The following is a 21,560-nucleotide window of genomic DNA, read 5'->3' on the forward strand; positions in this document are numbered from 1 at the left end:
CGTGTTATATTGTGAGGAACTGAGAATATCATCAAGATACAATTCTTTATATTCTCATATATAAATTTTTATCTTTATTTATCTATGTTCATCATACTTTCACAATAAAAAGACGATAAATACAAGGTAGGTTATATCGTATAAGAAAATAACTTTTTTTCGAGCATAATTTCAAAGGCTCTGTCAATGATTACTATTGGCTTTTCTGGAGGGTCTTGTGGTAAACACCTTATGTTGCTGCTATGAACAAAATTAACTAATTGTAAAAGAGTAAAAGTCCTCTCCGGTCCCTAATTATTTATGAAAAGGACCTGGTACCTCCTGACCATTAGAAAATAACAACGCGGTTCTTATCCATTCTCTCTGTGTAATCGAAAGGATCCTCTTGTCAGTCTTTGGGTAAAAAATAACCGGAAGAACCTAATTGCCAGGAGGCGCCGAAAAAGCCTTTCGATCCCACGGAGAGAATGGATAAGGACTGCGTTATTATTTTCTAATAGTCAAAGAGCATCAAATCCTTTTCATAAATAGTTAGGAACTCGGGAGGGGTTTTACTCATTGTAAAAAGATAGAGCTAATTGCTGAAGTTATGAAAAGTGAAAACAGAAAACTATAGTAAGAGTTTTCACTCTACAATGACTAATGTGTACTTACAACAAAGTAATGGGCCTCGGCTCCAAACTATGGCCCAATATGATTCGAGTTAGTTTTCAGTTAGAGACGTTGACCGTTGAAAAGCAACGGTTTTGTGAGCTTTTGACTTTTTGTTCAAGTGCAATAGAATAATCCCAAATCCGAATCTAGGGATTCAGAATTCTGATCCAAAACCAATCATCCTCACAAGTCGCATTTCCCGTTTCCCCCCAATGATTGGCGCTGCCACCGTGAGACTGAGCTGCGAGACGTTGCTGCTGTGAGTTTGCGTTCCATGGAAGAGTCATACACCACCGGCCTCCCCACCAGCCATTTGGCCGGTTCTGTTCCGGTGAGTCCTCCTTCTCCTCTTCCTAGCAGTTGAAGTGGTTTTATATAATTTGGAATTAAATTTTATTAAGTTATTTGATGCCAATGAACTTTTCTGATCACTATTCCTGTTTGAGAATCAGGCTGTCACAGCTGGAGAAAAGAGTACTACGAAACAAGATGGTATGTAACTATAGCATTAATTTTTTTAAATTTTTTCAATTGGAGCTGTGTATTATTGTAATGCCTTGCGTTGAAGCTTGGTTCCCCTGATAATGGATGCAGCCCCTTTGGCAAATATGCAAACATTCCCTTCCAGCAATGCAGGAGGAAGAAGAGGACAAGTATATCAACCTATTACAGCTCAAACTGCTGGTATATCAATCTTATCTATCATACTTCTTTACAACCAAATATGAGATGCATGTTTCTATTTGTAGCTCTTGTTTTCTGGTGTTATATTCTTGACAATTGACATGCTACATACCTTGGTATGTCTTCAGTATTTTTTTGTCGACGGATGGATTATATCAAAGGAGAAAAGGTAAACCTCAATCTTGTCTCTAAACAAAAACATGGACATCAAATTAGTTCCTCAGGATTTGAAAGTAACAAATTTGTCCTTCATCATTCAGTTTTTTATGCTAGGATTAATCTGTTACCCTTTTTCTGAATTGTGAGGGAATTTGTCATTTCCAAATCTGTCACTCTTCCATGTGTTTGGCCAAGGATGAGATTGGGAGTCTGAAAAGTTGGGGTGAACTTGAGCATATGGATCCCAACTAATTAACCTCGTTTCTAGATTCTAAGTAATCTTCTGTTGTATCGGTTGACCTAGAGAAGATTCATACTGCTGATTTATGCTGCAGTCAGATATAAGACTGATTCTAATTCTGTATTTTTATTGCAACTTAATTCATAATAGTGCCATTCATTCCTGTCCAAAAAAATGCCATTCACTGATCTTTAATTTGTTGATCGGTGCAGAATCATTTGAGCAGCAGCCAACAACTAACTGGCAGGGAGTTTTTAGTGTCTCATCTTACTCACAGTATTTCAATGTGGACACGGATGTTGTTGTAGACAGAATGATATGTTCCTTGAATCCAGTCCGTGATGATTTTTTCAGCAAGATAGATGCTAACCCTGATTTGTGAGTTTTGACTTTTGACTCGTGCAGCACTCCTGCTATGATTTCAATAATCAAAACTAAGTTACCGGTTTGGTTCAGATGTGAAAATATTATGCATCAAGCAAAAATAGAACTGCTACCATAACATTTACTGGGAGAATGCTGCCTGTTTGCTTCTGCCATTTGCTTTCTCTTCATTTTATCATTTCCTCATCTTGGTCCTGTGTGTGCCTTGTTCTCGCCCACAATAAATGTCAAAAGTCAAAACCATTCACTTCCGTAACCATGGTTTGGAAAAATGGGTGTCACGTACGAAAAATACACAATAAATTCAATTATGGGAAGAATATTTTGCTTTTTGAATACTGATGGTCTATGATTGAAAACATACATTTTTTTCCTTCCCATCACCCTAGCCCATAAAGCATAAGCGCATCACTTTCTACTTGTCCTTATCATCCCATCACAGAGAAGCAGACACAGTTGAAATTTTACCACTCACAAATATATGCTGCCACTCATGGAAAAAGGAATAATGAAAGTACAGTTCTTAAAATAACCACCTTGATAAATTAAAGTTTTGTATGCCTAACGGGGATACTAACCTTTTATGATATGGACTTAGACTGTGGAGTTAGGCAATGGCCTTTCCCTCTTTTAGATCCACGTTAAATGAGCATCTTGTAATGCCATGTTTTTCTATTATTGTAGGTATGGAATGGTATGGATCTCAACAACATTGGTTTTTATTCTTTCCTCAGTGGGAAACCTTGCTACATACTTTTCAGTGAAAAAAGCTAATGACTGGAACTTTGATGTCAGTTATGTGCATTCAGCTGCATGGTCCATATACGGCTATGTCTTAGTGGTCCCAATGGCATACCACTTCTATCTTCAGTACATGCGTTCAAATACTAACCTTGTACGCTTTTGGTGCCTGTGGGGATACTCCCTTACCATTTTCGTCATGTCCTCTGTAAGTTTCTGTTTTCTACATATGGCATATTGTGTAATTAATCTTGTATGCACCATTGCTGAGATTCCCCCACCCCCCACCCCCTTTTGTACTAATTCATATTTCGGGTGCTGGAGATGTGATCCTATATGGAAAAGTTTCTCTCAGTACAAGTTCATGTTCCTGTTCTGTTCAATATAATAGCTATAAGGCTCAGATTGGATAGCCATGACATGCATTTTATTTTATTATATATTATAAAATGTTTTCATGATACATTGTTATTTATCATCTTAAATGTTCAAGCTTCAAATGTACATTGTGACAGAAACTTTTGTGTAATTAACTAGCTACTTATGATTTGAGATGTGTTGTCTTCCATGTTTCTAATGCTCATTACTTGTGATATTTTCAGTTTTTATTGCTTATCCCAGTTGGGGTTCTGCGGTGGATGATAATAATCACCTCTGGTGGTGCCTCAGCTACCTTTGTTGCCTTGAACCTGAAATCCTTCATCCAAGAAAATGATCTTTCAATGGCTGTAATTGCTGCATTTGGATTGCAAATAGCTTTAGCAGTCTTCATCAAGGTTCGGTTCTTTGCATAGCTAAATGGGGCTGCAGCGCTGCAGAATAATACCCCCAAATTAAACAACAATCATTGTTAGCCTACTCCACTGAGTAACTTTCTTTAACACATGACTGGAATTGTCTGCATCATCAGAATTGGTTTTTGTATTTTGGATGATGATGGATGCAAGAAGAGCTACAAAGAAGTTTTCTTGGGCTCTCTACAATATTATTTGTTTTTGTTTTTTCCAATCATTACTATTTATTATTATTATTTTATTATTTTATTTTTTTGTGGGAGGAGAGAGGGGGGGAACAATTGTGGGTGTGTAGTATTTGCATTTAAAAGTTTCCATCTTTTTGTAAACATATCGGATCTCTTATTTAATTTCATGTCTTTGGTGAAAGCTAAAATGTATGTAAATGTCTCTCGTTTTAGCACAAATTTGCCACGGTAAACAGTAATACACATTCATTTTAGACAATTGTTTTAGAACAATATAAATTTATATATATTTAAACACCATTTTTACTATCATTAGATTAAACTGTAGAATTTTCTCATTTGTTATTCATCTATTTTACTTGTCCATTGTTAAATCTAAAAGATGTCTAAAGAGACAACAAATTTGGTACGCAAATAACATCTATTATTTTTGTTAACAAGAATGTGAGGAGGGAGGGTCCTATATTACGGAATATCTATCGCTATTCATATTCCATACGTCAAAGCAAGGAAGATATATCAAAATGAGTTTTCTAAGTATCACAGATACTAAAATTTTGAAAGGATTCATTGCTTTTAACTTTTAAAAACTAAAATGATGTGATAGACATTAAATTATGCCTATTAAAATGGTAGCAGATTTAACAATGATGATCTCATCAACTCAAAACAAAACAAGGTGGTCACCGTTCACTAGTCATCTTATCTTAAACTTTGCTTTAGATGTTGGAACTTGAATGGAAGTGTTTAACACTTAACATGTGTATTACGGAGTGTGGTTTGAACTCAAGCCCACTTTTTTACACGGTGATGGCAGATATACTTCGAATCTTCAATCAACGTTTATATTTTGTCGTCTTACCAACTTAACTTGGCTCCCAAGTAAAACTAAAGTATGTAGTTAGGCACATAATAATTATGAGATAAAATGTGCATAATAACGAGCGTTTGAATCGGAGAAATTAGAATGATTGCAAGCTCCTCTAATAAAGACTTTTTGGAAAAAAAACTGAGAGAGATTTACAAATAAATAAAAGATTCTGAAATTCCATCCACTTGTATTATATATACATGAATGAATAGTTTTTTGTACAAGTTTAATAACATGGATGAATTATAATTTCTTATTATGACAGTTGGCTCAACAACGTACACGGTGTTGACTCAAAAGCTCATTATGCTTAAAAAATAAAATGCTTTTATATTAAAATTAAAATTTAAAACCCCCCAAACTTTGTTATATTTAATTTTGATTTATTACCAGTAAAGTAATGATGTATAAGATTGTGTTTGGTTTTAAAAATAGAATAAAACAAAATTAAAAATAAAATATAAAAAATAAAGACACAAAAATTAATATTTTTATATTTTATTTTATGATAAATTAAAATAAATTATCAAAGTCAAATTTATTCTATTTTGTTCATTTAAAAAATTTTAAAAATATATAATTATAAAAAATTAATAATAATAAAAAAATTAAAAAATAATATTTTTTATTAATATTTTTTTATCAAAATAAATATAAAATATACTAATTAAGTATCTTTAAATATAATTTCTATATTTATATCTCATTCGTCAGAGACAGGATCTTATGCCTCTATGTCTCCATCTCATGTTTCATGCCAATAAACAAGCGCAGCTTAAATCATATGCAACAGTCAGAGAAAAAAAAGAGAGTAAATAGTAAATATGGTTTATTTTCTGTAATTGCAGTTACACCCTTGTAATTTATAAATACATATCATAAGAAAATTTAGTCACATTGAAAATTGATTCACCCGTGTTGTAGTTGGTGATAGCCGCGACTGCTTTCTCTTTCTTCTTCTCTCTTCTCTCTCTTCGGAGTTTGGAGTTTTATCTGTGTGGAGCAGGCGCTGAACCACACTTTGGTGGCTGCAAAAATGGAGAACGTGGATCCTTCGCGAGATTTTGTCAAAGACGTGAAGCGCATAGTCATCAAGGTCCCTCTCTCACTCGATTCTCTTCATTCATCTCTGTTTATTATCACGGGGCAATGCTATAGGCCCAAGCATGCAACCATTGCCGATGCAAATGGGGATTTAAGGTTTCCTTTGTTTCCATTGTTGTAAGGTTGGAACTGCTGTTGTTACCCGCAAAGATGGACGCTTGGCAGTTGGAAAATTAGGTGCACTTTGTGAACAGGTTACTTCTCTAATCTCTAATTCCATGCATTATCCTACACTTATGCCATCTTCCTTTTTTTTTTGTTTTGTTTTTTTGAGAACTAAAAATTGGATTTTTATTAACAAATGGCAGATTAAGGAACTTAACTCTCTGGGATATGAGGTTATTTTGGTCTCTTCTGGTGCTGTTGGCCTTGGACGCCAAAGGCTTAAATACAGGAAATTAGTTAATAGCAGGTAAGCTAAACTGTTCCAAATTGTGGCTACAAATTTCATCATTGTTATTATTTGCCACATAATTTTTGGGGCTTGAAGGTGGTTGAGATGTTCATTTACATGGGTGCTCTTTTATGAGCTCTTTGCAGCTTTGCTGACCTTGAGAAGCCACAGCTTGAGCTTGATGGCAAGGCGTGTGCCGCAGTTGGACAAAGCAGCCTCATGGCTATTTATGATTCCTTGTTTAGTCAGGTAATTAATGATTGGTGTTCATTTAATGTATGATCATAACTGTCCATTTCATTTTGGTATTTATATGAATTTGGTCAAGTTGACAATTCAACGATGTTCTGTTGTGTTGTGTTACTCTTTCTCTACTTGCCTTGCAGCTGGATGTCACATCTGCTCAGCTTCTTGTTACAGACAACGATTTTAGAGACAGAGATTTTAGAAAGCAACTTACTGAAACGGTGAAGTCATTGTTGGCACTTAAAGTTATTCCTGTTTTCAACGAGAATGATGCTGTCAGTACTAGGAAAGCTCCATATGAGGTTTGTTATTCTCCTTCTTGCCAAAATTTGTTGACTATGCCGAACTTAACCCCGGATCTGATTGTTTCATGCTTTGCTCTGTTATGCACAACTAGTGGCTGTAAGTTTAATATAGAACTAGGCTTATGCTAGCAAGGATCTGAAACTAGAATTGTGTTTATTTTCCCATTCATTGATTTCATGAGCTTTATATTAGACTTATATATTGATCCTATATCCAGGGTTCTCTTTGGATTCATCTGTGTGGTAAAAGTTATCTACTATTTTGTCCACAAGCTTAATACCACCTGTATATAATCAAAATTAAATCGTTAGAGTTCCCGGCGATTTCTTCAAACTTTTGTATTAAATTTATACCATATAAATGCCTTATACTTGTACCATTGTATCATTTATGCCATTGAAGTACTTAAAATGTTACCAACTATTTCCTGCAGGATTCTTCTGGAATATTTTGGGATAATGACAGTTTATCAGCTTTGTTGGCCTTGGAGTTAAAAGCTGATCTTCTTGTTTTGTTGAGTGATGTAGAGGGTCTTTACAGTGGGCCTCCAAGTGATCCACAGTCAAAGCTCATTCATACATACATCAAAGAAAAACACCAAAATGAAATTACTTTCGGAGACAAGTCTAGGGTGGGAAGAGGTGGAATGACAGCCAAAGTGAAGGCTTCTGTTCATGCTGCTGAAGCTGGCATTCCTGTGATTATTACCAGGTACACTATTTCTGTTTCGTTTATTTTATTTTTTGAAAGTATCATTGTTGAAGGCAATAGGCAATTTTCAATAATACCATTTCAGTAAGAATATTTTATCGAAGTCATGACTTGTGAACACACTAATTTTTCAAACAATAGAAACAATAAGAAATCTATTGTATTAGCTACTTAATACCTACTCTGTTTTATTCTCATCTTTGGAATTTTGTTTTTCCTTGATTCTGCTACCTTTTTTATCTTTTCAGTGGGTATGCGGCAGAAAATATCATTAAAGTTCTCCAAGGACAACGTATTGGAACACTCTTCCATAAAGATGCACATAAGTGGGCACCAGTTAAAGAGGTGGATGCACGGGAAATGGCAGTTGCAGCTCGGGACTGTTCCAGACGACTTCAGGTTTCGTTTTTATCTTCACATTCAGCGAAATGTGTGATAAATCATGGATATTACTAGATTTAGTGTACCGTTCCCAGTTCAGCATTATAATCTAATGATCTTACTTTACAGGCCTTACCTTCAGAGGAGAGGAAACAAATTATGTTAAATATAGCTGATGCCTTGGAAGCAAATGAAAAGGAAATCAGGACTGAAAATGAAGCTGATGTTGCTGCTGCACAAGAAGCAGGATATGAGAAATCCTTGGTTGCTAGGCTGGTCTTAAAACCTGGGAAGGCAAGACAATTCAACTAAAGAAAAAATTATTTAAATACTGTATAATTATTTGAATCTTAGCAAACTACAATTCCTGATGATAAATATGTTAACTAACAGATTACAAGCCTTGCAAACAACATGCGAACTATTGCAAACATGGACGATCCAATTGGTCGAGTGTTAAAACGAACCGAGGTAATGACAACTCTATTCTGGAAATGTACATTACTGGCTATTGTGAATGTGATTATTCTTCCAAGGTCACTCTGAGTAGAACCAGTTGCCTTCGACTTATTGTAATTGTTAGAGTTTCCGGTTTTATTTGCAGTTGTGTAAGGCAGATATCCAAATCATGTGAACGTGATTTTTGCTTGGTCATAAAGGACACTGCTTTGATTTTTAGACCAAGTTTTTCATGGATACCATTGATTGTTCAAAATTTTAATGATAGTTAATTATTTATGGTCTGTCTGAGTTCTTAAAACTTCTGTTTGCCTTTTAGCTTGCAGATGGGCTAATTTTAGAGAAGACATCATCTCCTATAGGAGTTCTCTTAATTGTTTTTGAATCTCGCCCTGATGCACTTGTACAGGTGAATTGAACATTTTTTTTTTCAATTTTTCTCCCAACTTTCTCGTAGAACCTACTTAATCGTTGTCGCTTTCAATTGGTCATGGCTGTTATTATGTGTCATTCCTGTTTAGTGGGCTGTTAAAACGATTACATAAGTGGCAACCAGGACTTTCTTTATCATCTGAACTTGTTTAGATTTAAGCAGTTTCTAGATTTTATGTTATTTTATGCATATTCTAAGCTGCTGGCCTCACCCGAGCAGATAGCTTCTTTGGCAATCCGGAGTGGTAACGGGCTTCTCTTGAAAGGAGGCAAGGAGGCTAAGCGATCAAATGCAATTTTACACAAAGTTTGGTTTCAAATTTAAATGATTATTGCAAATTATTTTAGTTTAAACTTTCTATTTTGTTTGACAGTTCTCTTTTCTTTTCTTTTCCTTTTTTTACCCCGTAATTTAACATCTTTGACACTGCAGGTAATTACTGAGGCCATACCTGATACTGTTGGCGGAAAACTTATTGGACTCGTTACAACAAGAGCAGAGATCCCAGAGCTACTTAAGGCAAGTACACAATAGAGATTAATTTCTGAGTTTCCTTATACACTTGCTTACTGTATTTTAAAAAAAAAAAAGAAAAAGAAAAAAGAAGGCGGCTTACTGTAAAGATTGGCAATATTATCTAAAATTGGAATTGGCAACTTGCACTCTGTTTATCTTTCAGCTGGATGATGTAATTGATCTGGTGATTCCTAGAGGCAGCAACCAACTTGTTTCTCAGATAAAGAGTTCCACTAAAATTCCTGTTCTAGGTCATGCTGGTAAGGACTTTCTACTTGATATGCAAGCAAATTCCTGATTCTGGTAGGCGTAAAGAATTCAAGAGATTATCATAATAAACCCTCGTCATTGCCAACCAGATGGAATTTGTCATGTCTATATTGATAAATCTGCTAACTTGGAGATGGCAAGGCGGATTGTTCTGGATGCAAAAATAGATTATCCAGCAGGCTGTAATGCCATGGTAATTTGTGTATTGGAGGATGATGCAAACTTGATTTGCCACCTATTTTTCTTTCTCATTTGTCACTGTTTGATTTGAACTTTTAGGAAACACTTCTTGTTCACAAGGACTTAGCAGATAAAAATTGGCTCAATGATATTATTGTTGACTTGCGAACAGAAGGTAGGACCTCAAGCGAATATTTCATTTTATTAGACTGCTAAATTATATGACTGACTATTTTTTCTGTAAATTTAAAGGGTGGTTTCTTCAAGTCCATTTAATTGCAATCATTCCAACTGCCAAGTGTATTTTGTGATTCATAATTGTCTCTGGAATGGCTAAATGATGTAAAATTTATGCAGGTGTTACATTATATGGAGGACCCAAGGCAAGCTCTCTGTTAAATATTCCACAGGCACGATCGTTTCATCATGAGTACAGTTCGTTGGCCTGCACTATTGAAATTGTGGATGATGTGTATGCAGCTATTGACCATATAAATCTTTATGGAAGGCATGTTACCCCTTATTTCTTGATAAGAAACATGTTGAATCATAATTTATTTCTGTGTATTTTCCCTCTGTTCCACTTCAAATTAGATCTGTGGTAATTCAGTGAGCTTACATGAAAATTTTGTTGCAATTTCTCCGTTGTGGCAGTGCGCATACTGATTCCATCGTCGCGGAAGATCATGAAGTGGCTGATGCTTTTCTACACCAAGTTGACAGGTAATATTTGGAACATCTGTATTTTGCTTTTCCTTTCAAGTTATCTACTTTGCTGTATGCCATTATTATGTGTAGTTTCGTAATAAGTATCTTGCAAATAATTTTTGCTATATATTGGCAGTGCTGCTGTTTTTCACAATGCTAGTACAAGATTCAGTGATGGGGCGCGATTTGGATTAGGCGCAGAGGTTCATATTGTTTCTATTCTTTGAATAATCTCTGACACTAAGTTTGCTGATTTGAACAATGCATAATTCTTTCATGTATCGATAGGTTGGAATAAGTACAAGCAGGATTCATGCTCGGGGCCCTGTAGGAGTTGATGGCTTGTTAACAACCAGATGGTATGAATTGATGATCAATATAATACTTATGGAGTAAAAAAGATTATAGTTTCTTTACAACTAGCAATTGCATTCACTCAGTTACCCTCTTATTTAGTTAGTATGATCAATTTCAAGGACATGAACTAAAACTTAGGGAAGGTGCAGAAAATTGGGAAGTAGATTTATCAGCTATGAATATATAACAAACATACCTGATAGGCTTATACAAGATCATAACTGATACTGGAACTATTAATTTGGTTGTGCAGGATTCTAAAAGGGAGTGGACAAATAGTTGATGGTGACAAAGCAGTTAGTTACACTCATAGAGACCTTACTGCTACTTGATTTGTAGTTGTAGCTACAAATTCACATCATTCTCAAGAAGGGATAGGATGCTTGGAGGCGATTGGGTTGTCCTTTAGAGTGTGGCAGAAATTGTATAATTCAATAGAGGGAGGGAGGGCGGGATATCTGTGTTATGTATTGTTGCTTATCCGTTCATTGTGTTATGTTGTATACGCATTGTTAGGAAATTTATGTTCTTTGTTTAGGATTCTTTTTATTCTTATTATTTTCAAGTGACATGATAATAGCTCTGTTTGTTAATGCAAATAAAAAAGATGATTTTATTGCTCTTGAAGGTTTGGTTTGTAATAGGATAGAAAAGAGGGGGAAAGAGCGAAGTGGATTAAATCAAAACTTTTATTTTTATTTTTTGCTATCCACGGTATTTTCCAACCTGACAAAATAAGAACTAATCCGTGAACTAATCCGTCACGGATCTGAACACTCTTTCATAAGTATAAATAGTTGGCATTGTTTGATGTTTGATCTATATCGTCGACTCCATTTGGTAGGATAAAGTTTTGTTGTTTTTGTTTAAATAATAGCATAAAGCTTCTATTAAATCACTCTTCTACCTTAGCCCATGACAACAATAAAGACGTTTCACGACCCACAAATTCAGCCCAACAGAATACACAAATTAAATGATAATTTAGTCTTTATCTTATTTTATAGTTATCTTTATCTTTATCTATATCTTATCTTTATCTACTTTTATCTTTCATAGGCCAATACTCTATATATACTTAATTTTACCTTCATAGTTTACAATTTATTCAATCAACAATCAATAAAATTTCTTCATCTTTTTCTTTCACAGTTCTTTTATTTTCCTATTCTTTCACAATTTTATTATGGTATCAGAGCTCCTCTTGAGCTCTGTTGACATCCATGGATCAAGGAGAAAGGGCACACCAGCAACTTCATCCGGAGTCTCTTTTGGACCTTTCGTCAGCCCAACACTTTTCTTTCATGGCACTTCCTTTCAATGAAGAAGCTCGTCCTTCAAATCAACTTGAGCTTCTGCCAAGTCCAACTACTCATTATCTTTGTTCTTTCAATACCTTTTCTACTGTTAACAATTCTTCAAATCGAGATTCATTCTTGAATACTTGGATCATTGATTCTGGTGCCACAGATCACATTGCATCAAATTTGTCTTGGTTTATTTCTTACACACAAATTTCTCCTATTATTGTTCATTTACCAAATGGTTCTCGAACTACTGTTTCTTATAAAGGCATCGTTCAATTTTCACCATTCTTAGTTCTTCATGATGTTCTTTATTTACCTCATTTCAACTTTAATATTATCTCTGTTTCAAAAATTACTTCAGCACTCATATGTGAACTCACTTTTTCATCTTCTTCTTGCACTCTATAGAGCAACAATTTGGGGACAATTGATTTGGCCAGAATGAGAGAGGGATTATATGTCTTTGAACCCAATTTCGGTAAAAATTCATCCACTACACACTCCATAAATTTCATCCATTCTCCACCCATTACACCTTCCAATATATGGCATTTTCGTTTAGGACACCTTTCTGGGCAAAGACTTAATCATTTACATAAACAATTTCCTTTTATCTCTATGCATCATGATGAGGCTTGTGATATTTGTCATCTTTCTAAACAAAAGAAACTTTTATTTTCTCAAAGTTTTAACAAAGCCAATGCAAGTTTTGATTTATTACACTTTGATATTTGGGGTCCGTTTCGACAAAATTCTATTCATAATCATAAATATTTTTTTACTATTGTTGATGATTTTAGCCGCTTTACATGGGTTACTTTATTAAAATCAAAAGGAGAAGTACAGAATCAAATAAAAAATTTTATTACTTTAATTGAAACACAATTCAACTCCAAAGTCAAAACTATTCGTTCCGATAATGGACCATAATTTATTTTACCTGATTTTTATGCTTCAAAGGGCATTATTCATCAATGTAGTTGTGTTGAAACTCCTCAACAAAATGGAAGGATAGAACGCAAGCATCAACATATTTTGAATATAGCTCGTGCTCTTATGTTTTAATCTAATTTACCATCATCTTTTTGGTCTTATGCTGTTAGACATGCTGTTTATTTACTTAATAGAGTTCCATCATCCGCAATTAATTTTAAAACACTATTTGAGATTTTATTCAATCATCCACCAAATTATCATGACATTAAAGTTTTTGGATGCTTATGTTTTGTTTCTACCCAAATGGCAAATAGATCAAAATTTGATCCAAGAGCCAAAAATGCTGTATTTATTGGCTTTCAATCTGGTTTTAAAGGGTATATTGTTTATGTTTTAGAAGATAAAAGAATTGAGATTTCTAGAAATGTGATTTTTTATGAAAAGATCTTGCCCTTAGTCACAAAAAATGTCCAATTCCAGACACCCAGCCCAATATTGCTAAACACACCTTCTCAAAAACAAGATTCAGTTAGTCTTCCAGTTGAACCCTCACCTATACCTATTGACCCAACTCCACCTAGTTCTTTATTTTCTCCAACAACCTCTCCTTCTTCCTCACTATCGTTTCCTAACCAAGTTGAACCCATGACCACCGAATCACTTTCAACACTAGACACCAGTCCACCATCACCTTCTCATCCCCTGTCACCTTCTTCACCACCTGAGCAACCCCATCCTCGTCATTCCGACCGGCCTCACCGACCTCCAGCATATCTCTCTGATTACTTGTGTAATTCCTCTCTCATCTCTACAAATCAATCTCCCTCAAAGTGCAAGTATCCTTTATCTTCAGTCATGTCTTTTTCTTCTCTTTCATCTTCACATAAAAAGTTTCTTTTATCTCTACATTCTGACGTTGAGCCAAAGTCTTTTAAGGACGCCAATCAACACTCTAATTGGCGTAGTGCTATGAAAGATGAGTTGGATGCTCTTGAGCTGAACAAAACTTGGCGTCTTGTTGATTGCCCTGTAGGGATTAAGCCGGTTGGCTGTAAATGGGTCTATCGCATCAAACGCAAGCCTGATGGTTCAGTTGATCAATATAAAGCACGCCTTGTGGCTAAAGGGTTCACTCAAACTGAAGGTGTTGATTTCTTGGAAACTTTCTCCCCTGTTGTCAAGCCTGCCACTATCAGATTAGTTTTGGCATTGGCCTCTATGAAGCATTGGCCTATACATCAGTTGGATGTCAATAACGCTTTCTTACATGGGGATCTTTCTGAGGATGTTTATATGACTCTGCCACCCGGATTTATATCTCCTCAACCGAATCAATGCTGTAAGCTACTAAAGTCACTGTATGGTTTACGACAATCTAGTCGTATGTGGTATGACAAACTTTCTCATCTTTTGCTATCTCGTGGATATCAGCAGACCTCATCTGATTATAGTTTATTTGTCAAATTCATTGGTGATCAAATTTCTATCCTTTTAGTCTATGTTGACGACATTGTTCTCACTGGTAATTCCATTTCTAAACTTGCTGCCATTAAGTCTATTTTACACCAACACTTCCGAATTAAAGACTTGGGCCCATTAAAATATTTTTTGGGTATTGAAGTTGCTCAATCAGAGAAGAGAATTTGCTTATCTCAGAGAAAATATTGTCTTGATCTTTTGGATGATTCTGGTTTATTAGGTGCTAAACCTGCCTCTATTCCAATGGATAGTACCACAAGACTATATCAAGACAAAAGTCCATTGCTATCCGACCCTTTTGTATATCGTCGTTTGGTTGGCCGTCTCATCTATCTCACCACTACTCGATCGGACATCATGTATGCCACTCAACAATTAAGTCAATTCATGGCATCTCCTACTGAATCTCATCTTCAAGCTGCCAAGCATGTGTTACGATATCTGAAAACTAGTCCCGGCAAAGGACTTTTCTTTCCAAGGGAATCAGAAATTCAGCTTCTCGGCTTCAGTGACTCTGATTGGGCCGGATGTCCTGACACTCGGCGATCTTTAACAGGTTATTGTTTCTTCTTAGGCAGTTCTTTAGTCTCTTGGAAGACTAAGAAACAAACCACCGTTGCCTGCTCTTCCACGGAAGAAGAATATCGTGCACTTGCCAACACAACTTGTGAACTTCAATGGATACTAAATGTGTTACAATTTTTATGCATCTCTCCTATCCGCCCACCAGTTTTATATTGTGATAATCAGAGTGCTCTTCATATTGCTGCTAACCCGATTTTTCATGAACGAACCAAACATTTAGAGGTTGATTGTCACTTGGTTCGACAAAAAGCTCAAGCTGGAGTGATGAAACTTCTCCCAATTCCCTCTTCTGGGCAACTAGCTGACATTTTCACCAAGCCTTTGTCTCCTCAACCATTCCATCTTAATCTGAATAAGCTTAGTGTTCTTGACATCTTTCATCCTCTAGCTTGCGGGGGCGTATTAAACCACTCTTCTACCTTAGCCCATGACAACAATAAAGACGTCTCACAGCCCACAAATTCAGCCCAACAGAATACACAAATTAAATGATAATTTAGTCTTTATCTTATCTTATAGTTATCTTTATCTACTTTTATCTTTCATAGGCCAATACTCTATATATACTTAATTTTACCTTCATAGTTTACAATTTATTCAATCAACAATCAATAAAATTTTTTCATCTTTTTCTTTCACAATTCTTTTATTTTCCTATTCTTTCACAATTTTATTAGCTTCATTTGCTTTGCCGTCAAAGCATGTCAAGCAAGGGAAATTATTCATTCATATTGATCTTGTATAGATATTTGAGATGATCTTATTTTCCACCAGATGAGATATTGAGATATAACTCGAATCACCAAGAATAAAGAATGTAGGTATGTGCATAAGATACTTGACGATCAAGTCAATATAAGTGAATTTTGATATTACTTTTTTATAAAAAATACACACTATTTTTTGTTCTTAGAACCCTTTTTAATTTTTATAAGTGGGTTGAGAATAAATTCGATGATTATTCAGTTTAGTTGGCCGTCAATGAGAATTAAGTTATAATAAAATAATTTGATCGTTAAATTCATATTGACTTATAACATTATATAAAGCCGTTTGTAATCCAAATTTAATTATCAGTAATAGTTTTCAACTGAATTATAACGAACAGATCATATATAATATAATTATTATGTCATGTCCCCTAATATTTAGATTAATCCAAGAAAGGTTCCTTTAAAAAAAATGCTTCTCACACGAGAGAGAGAGAGTGAGAGAGATATCATAGGATTTGGAATAAAGAAGAGTTTCAACAATTAGAACTTGATTCCTTCTCGGTTTTCGTCGACAATCTACCGGAGGATATATCAAAACGGGAGCTCTTCAACATGTTCAAATAGACAGGTCAAATCATCGATATATATCTGTCACGAAAGACTAAAAATGGCCGAATCTACCTTTTTGCTTTCATACGGTATACAACGAAAGGAGGAGCTTTGAAGGCTGTTACGGATATGAACAGGTGGGTTCTACGAGGTAGAAGACTATTTGTAGGAGAAGTGAAATATAGAAGGGAAGATGTAATGCAATTTAGGAATGGTAGGAACAAGAACGGTAAGGAGGTTACTGAAACTGCAAGACAAGGAGCAGGAAGAAGTGATCCAACGAATACAAACGTAAGGGCAGTTGAAGTAAGAGAGGCATTGAATCCGAGTGATTCACTCATCAAGGATCCACAATACAACATAAGGTAAAAAAAAATAGAAGTTCCGATATCGGACGAGAATGTTGTCTGGTTGCAAAGAAGTATCGTGGGAGGTACAAAGAAGACGATCAAGTTCAACGCCCTCTAGGAAAAGATTCACAGGGAATGGACGGGAGTAACACAAGTAAGGGAGCTGGGAGCTTATAAAGCTATGATAACCTTTGACACTATGCTGAGCGCTGAAGAAGCGTACACATTTTGAATGAATGATTTATTAAGGCTGTTCCCTATGGTATGGAGATGGGATGAGACGGAGAAAAGTGAATCTAGAAGAGTTTGGTTGGAATGCTATGGAGTTTCATTGCGTGCATGGTCACGAGACTCCTTTCGCATGATAGGGGAGCAATGGGGAGAGGTGGTTCAGATTGATAACTTAATGGAGTCGTGTAGATCCTTCAGCGTTGGTCGAGTTCTGATTGATACGTGTGTCTTTGATATGATTAACGACAGGATTCACATTACAATAGGTACAAGCGGATTTGACGTCCTCGTAAGAGAAGTGAGAGGAGAGGTATATCGGGAGGAGTGCTTTTAGGAGAGCTACCGGGAATTAGGGGACAGACAAGCATTACATGCTGAAGAGACGGAACATGAGGAAAATGGCGAAGGAATGAAGTATGGTGGCGGAAGGCTAGTTGGTGACCGGGATCTAGCGGTTGAGCTCATGTCGGCAAGGTTCAGGAATGATGAATTTGAAAAGGGTAGTTTTGTAAAATCACTTGTAAATTTGAATGAATGGAATAATTAGAATTTGAATTCACATTATGGTGTGGCTAATTATCTGGCATCTAATGGAACGGAGGATTCTCAGGGATCATTAGACATTAATGAGGAGATTGACTTGGATAAAATGGTAACAGTTGAATACGGGGAGCATTGTGGAAATAAAATTGATGAGGCTACAAGTAAGAATATTGGGCTGGGAGTAACAAAGCCCAATAAGGAGGGTAAGGAGCCCCTGTCTAGAGAGCTTGATTTGGGCCTTGAGAGGGGTGGTCCTAAGTGGATCTCAAACCGGGTTGAGTTAGAGCTTGAGTCCATGACCCGGCAAGGGAAGCAAGTCTGGGCTGCGGGCGGTCCAATAGTTGCGATCTCGAGACACATCAGGGCAGGGGATGTAACGTGGGCTGCTGCGGTAGGAAGCGTGCATCTTCGCGAGGTAGCGGTAGCTGGAGCTCCTCGACCGCAGGGACGGCACCATTTTAGAGAAGCTCTGGGCGATGAGCCTGACCGGGTGGATGGCACAAAGGACGGCGAGATGATCATATCCATGGATAATGGCGGGCAGTTCCTCACGACTGAGGAGGTCACACGGGAGACGATGGTTGAGGGCTCTGTTGGAAGGAAGACGATGAGGGCAGGCGTTATGACTCGAGGGAACGGGCTTAGCCATAGGAGAAGTGGAACGGTCATCAACAAGGTGGCTGAGGGAAGGGTTCAAAATGCGGATATGGAGGTTGAAGAAGATACAGTGGTTCCTGGTTACAGAGCGGGGGCTGAAGCTGAAACACACCGCAATGCTCAGACCAACGACATTTGCAGGTTCGGGTATGATGCAGAAGGCAAGATATGAATGGATTGATGGAAGGTGGGACAGGGGCCTACGACACGGGCCAAGAGAAGGAGTATGAGAGTCGTACAGACGCAGGTTCAGAGGCTGAGGCTAGCTTGGAGAGTGAAAATGAGCCTCACAGGGAGGAACTAAGGCGGAGCTGGGAAGAAGAGATGGCAGAGAACAAAGAAGCTTGGAAATTAGCTGTAGAGTCCGGTGCTCAGTGCAGTGATGAGGAGGATATTATGGCAATCATGCAGGAGCAAAATGAGGCAATGGCTTTAAAGCGGCGACAGGTAAAGAAAAAAGAAAAAATACGAAGAAGTCGGCCAAAAGCTCGCAACCAGGTGTGTGCTATTAATGTTAAATAATTATAAGCTCCTGGAATATTAGAGGTTTAGGTGGTGCTGGAAAATTCAGTATGTTAAAGAATCTCAAAAATAAGTATAGATTAGAAATGTTAGGGTTGATAGAGACGAAAAAGGAGTTGGTGACTAAGTTTGATGTTATGCGTATTTGGGGTAGAGATGGAGCTAGTTGGGAGTTTGTAAGTTCAGTTGGGGCTTCAGGAGGCTTATGGCTAATATGGAATGAATCAATATTCAAATTGACAAATTGTTATAAAGGAGATAGATGGCTGTGTGTAGAAGGGGTTGTGATGAAAGATAATTTTCACTGTGCTATTTGTCTGGTATATGGACCACGTGTGAGATCAGAGAAGATAGTAGTGTGGAAAGAGTTGAGCTATATTGCAGGGTTGTGTCAGGTGCCGTTCTATTTTTTGGGTGATTTCAATGAAATTATGCATTTGGAAGAAAGGAAAGAATCGACTACCCTATCAGCGTCTGCGGAGGACTTTAGAGCTTGGGTAAATGATATGGAGCTGGTTGGCTTGCCGCTGAATGATCGGAGGTATACATGGTTTAGGGGGAGCTCGTGCAGTCGAATAGACAAGAGCCTTATTACCTTGGGGTGGTTAGAGATGTATCTGGGGACACGACTAAGGGGAGGTCCAAGAGGATTATCAGATCACTGCACGTTGATTATGGAAGAGAACAGAACGTTTGATGGCCCAAGACCTTTTCGGAGCCTGGACTCGTGGTTCACGCATGAAGGCTTTCTAAGGATAGTGAAGGACGAGTGGAGGGAGTTAGGAGATATACAATTCCTAGACAAGATGAAAGCGCTGTCAGTTCCAGTTCGGAGATGGCACAAGCAGCACTTTGGGAATATATCTGAGAGGAAAAGGAAGTTTTAAGAAGAGATCAAGAAGGTGGATGATATGGTGAGTAGTGGTTTGCATGATGGTACAATGGAGTCAAGAGGAAGGGCGTTAGTGAGATGTTGTGAGAAGTGGTATGTGAGACAGGATGTCCACTGAAAACAAATGTCGAGGGCTCGGTATGCTAAAGAGATGGATAGAAATACTAAATATTTTCACAATATTGCTTCGGCAAGAAGAAGGAATAACAGAATAGAGTCATTGGTGATTAATGGGAGACTAATAAGGAATCAAGCAAGAATAAAGGTGGCAATTCGAGACTATTATAAACGCCTGTACCACCAAGAAGCCTCCCCAACGGTGAGTTTTAGAGATGGTCTAGTAAACAGTCTGGAGAGGGAGGAAGCTGAAGCCTTAGAGGTGATGTCATCAGCAGAGGAAGTGAAAGAGGCGGTATGAGACTGTGAATCTTTGAAAGCGCCAGGGAAGGATGGGTACAACATGAATTTTATTAAAAATTGTTGGGGGGAGATTGGATCAGGATTCACTAAAGCGGTGATGAGTTTCTTTGAGCATGCAAGACTACCAGCAGACTCCAATGTCACATGGGTAGCGTTGGCACCAAAATTCGTTGGGGCGAAGGAGATAAAATACCTTAGACCAATCAGCATGGTTGGTTGTGTTTATAAGGCTATTTCCAAATTGCTGACGCGAAGAATGAGGAGTGTCATGCCAGACCTAGTTGGAGAATCCCAGAGTGCCTTTGTAAAAGGAAGGAAGATACATGATGGAGCATTAATTGCATGCGAAACTGTGCATTGGCTAAATCTAAAAAGAAAGGCATCAGCGATTATCAAATTGGACTTCCACAAAGCCTATGATAGAGTTAAATGGTGCTTTGTTGATACTGTCTTAGAGAAGATGGGCTTCGGTAGTACATGGAGGGCATGGGTTAAGGAGCGTATAAGGTCGGCATCCATCTCTATTCTGGTTAATGGGTCTCCTTCGAAAGCCTTCAGAATGGAAAGGGGACTCGTCAAGGCGACCCGTTATCGCCGTTCTTGTTTGTCTTGGTCGTGGACGTGCTCAATAGAATGATCGGCGAGGCAGTGAGAAACGGTCGAATATCCCCACTGTTGGTAGGAAGGGATGATATTGAGTTATCGCATTTATAATTTGCGGATGACACAATATTATTCTGTCCGCCAGAGGAGGAGACAGTGACAAATTATAAGAGACTTCTGAGGTGCTTCGAGATTATGTCGGGGCTTAGCATTAACTTTGAGAAGTCTAGCTTGATACCAGTGAATTGTAGCTAGGAGTGGACTAGTAGGATGTGTCACTTGCTTGGATGCTAGGAGGCAGCTCTACCGGTGAGGTATCTTGGTATTAGCCTAGGAGCAAATCCGAGACTAGTAAAAACTTGGAAGCCGGTAATAGATAAGGTGGAAGAGAAGCTCAGCTTATGGAAAGCGAAGGTCCTAAGTAAGGCTGGAAAACTGGTACTCATCAAGTCTGTCATAAACAGCCTACCAGTTTATTACCTGAGCCTGTATAAGATACCAAATGCGGTTACACGAAGAATCATTTCTCTGCAGCGGAGGTTCTTCTGGGGGAAGGAAGACGGACGACCTGGCATGGCTCTTGTGAAGTGGGAGATGATCCAAGCACCAAAGAAGTTAGGAGGGCTGGGAGTGGGTGACGTAGTGGTACGTAATACTGCTTTATTGTTTAAATGGTGGTAGCGCTTCTCAAAGGAGAACTGTCCGTTGTGGAAGAAGATTGTGTGTTCATGCAATAGACTGAACCCAAATCAGTTGCTATCTACTCAGACTTTACCGGTGAGAGGGGGTCCATGGAGAGACATATGCCAACTACAAATAAAGGAGCAACAAGTAAGGCGGAAAATGATTGATGGCCTTGCTATTGAGGTAGGGGATGGCAGGACCACTAGATTTTGGGAGGATACTTGATTTCACATGCTGAATCAGTTTGC

General features: G+C 37.4%; 3 protein-coding genes across 3 annotated transcripts; all 3 read left to right on the top strand.

Moving 5' to 3' along the window:
- The first annotated feature begins 725 nt into the window (after nucleotides 1-725).
- On the top strand, nucleotides 726-3,871 carry LOC112733623 (uncharacterized). Its single transcript, XM_025782654.3, has 6 exons — nucleotides 726-985; nucleotides 1,107-1,146; nucleotides 1,249-1,338; nucleotides 1,951-2,116; nucleotides 2,807-3,071; nucleotides 3,466-3,871. The coding sequence occupies exons 1-6, from the start codon at nucleotides 929-931 to the stop codon at nucleotides 3,655-3,657; spliced, it is 810 nt and encodes a 269-aa protein (XP_025638439.1). The 5' UTR covers nucleotides 726-928; the 3' UTR covers nucleotides 3,658-3,871.
- Nucleotides 3,872-5,606: 1,735 nt separating this feature from the next.
- LOC112733624 (delta-1-pyrroline-5-carboxylate synthase) lies at nucleotides 5,607-11,402 on the top strand. Its single transcript, XM_025782656.2, has 20 exons — nucleotides 5,607-5,812; nucleotides 5,943-6,014; nucleotides 6,129-6,232; nucleotides 6,361-6,463; nucleotides 6,601-6,762; nucleotides 7,200-7,477; nucleotides 7,726-7,876; nucleotides 7,988-8,152; nucleotides 8,252-8,329; nucleotides 8,637-8,726; nucleotides 8,970-9,056; nucleotides 9,183-9,269; nucleotides 9,430-9,526; nucleotides 9,626-9,729; nucleotides 9,816-9,891; nucleotides 10,074-10,224; nucleotides 10,371-10,439; nucleotides 10,561-10,627; nucleotides 10,713-10,783; nucleotides 11,035-11,402. Exons 1-20 carry the CDS (start codon nucleotides 5,753-5,755, stop codon nucleotides 11,111-11,113), a joined length of 2,151 nt encoding a protein of 716 aa, XP_025638441.1. The 5' UTR covers nucleotides 5,607-5,752; the 3' UTR covers nucleotides 11,114-11,402.
- A 7,397-nt stretch (nucleotides 11,403-18,799) lies between these two features.
- On the top strand, nucleotides 18,800-19,600 carry LOC140177744 (uncharacterized). Its single transcript, XM_072210901.1, has one exon. The coding sequence runs from the start codon at nucleotides 18,800-18,802 to the stop codon at nucleotides 19,598-19,600; it is 801 nt and encodes a 266-aa protein (XP_072067002.1).
- The last annotated feature ends 1,960 nt before the right edge of the window (nucleotides 19,601-21,560 follow it).

This window comes from Arachis hypogaea, chromosome 13 (assembly GCF_003086295.3).
Source record: "Arachis hypogaea cultivar Tifrunner chromosome 13, arahy.Tifrunner.gnm2.J5K5, whole genome shotgun sequence".
Classification (NCBI taxonomy): domain Eukaryota; kingdom Viridiplantae; phylum Streptophyta; class Magnoliopsida; order Fabales; family Fabaceae; genus Arachis; species Arachis hypogaea.

What these genes read in the sequence shown, in the direction of transcription:
- LOC140177744 (XM_072210901.1), top strand. Translation starts at nt 18,800, where the DNA reads ATGTTAGGGTTGATAGAGACGAAAAAGGAGTTGGTGACTAAGTTTGAT.
- LOC112733623 (XM_025782654.3), top strand. Translation starts at nt 929, where the DNA reads ATGGAAGAGTCATACACCACCGGCCTCCCCACCAGCCATTTGGCCGGT. An exon ending in GAGTACTACGAAACAAGATG is followed by an intron (nt 1,147 to 1,248) that starts GTATGTAACTAT and finishes TAATGGATGCAG; the next exon opens with CCCCTTTGGCAAATATGCAA. An exon ending in CCATTTTCGTCATGTCCTCT is followed by an intron (nt 3,072 to 3,465) that starts GTAAGTTTCTGT and finishes TGATATTTTCAG; the next exon opens with TTTTTATTGCTTATCCCAGT.
- LOC112733624 (XM_025782656.2), top strand. Translation starts at nt 5,753, where the DNA reads ATGGAGAACGTGGATCCTTCGCGAGATTTTGTCAAAGACGTGAAGCGC. An exon ending in AGGAAATTAGTTAATAGCAG is followed by an intron (nt 6,233 to 6,360) that starts GTAAGCTAAACT and finishes AGCTCTTTGCAG; the next exon opens with CTTTGCTGACCTTGAGAAGC. An exon ending in CAAATGCAATTTTACACAAA is followed by an intron (nt 9,057 to 9,182) that starts GTTTGGTTTCAA and finishes TTGACACTGCAG; the next exon opens with GTAATTACTGAGGCCATACC.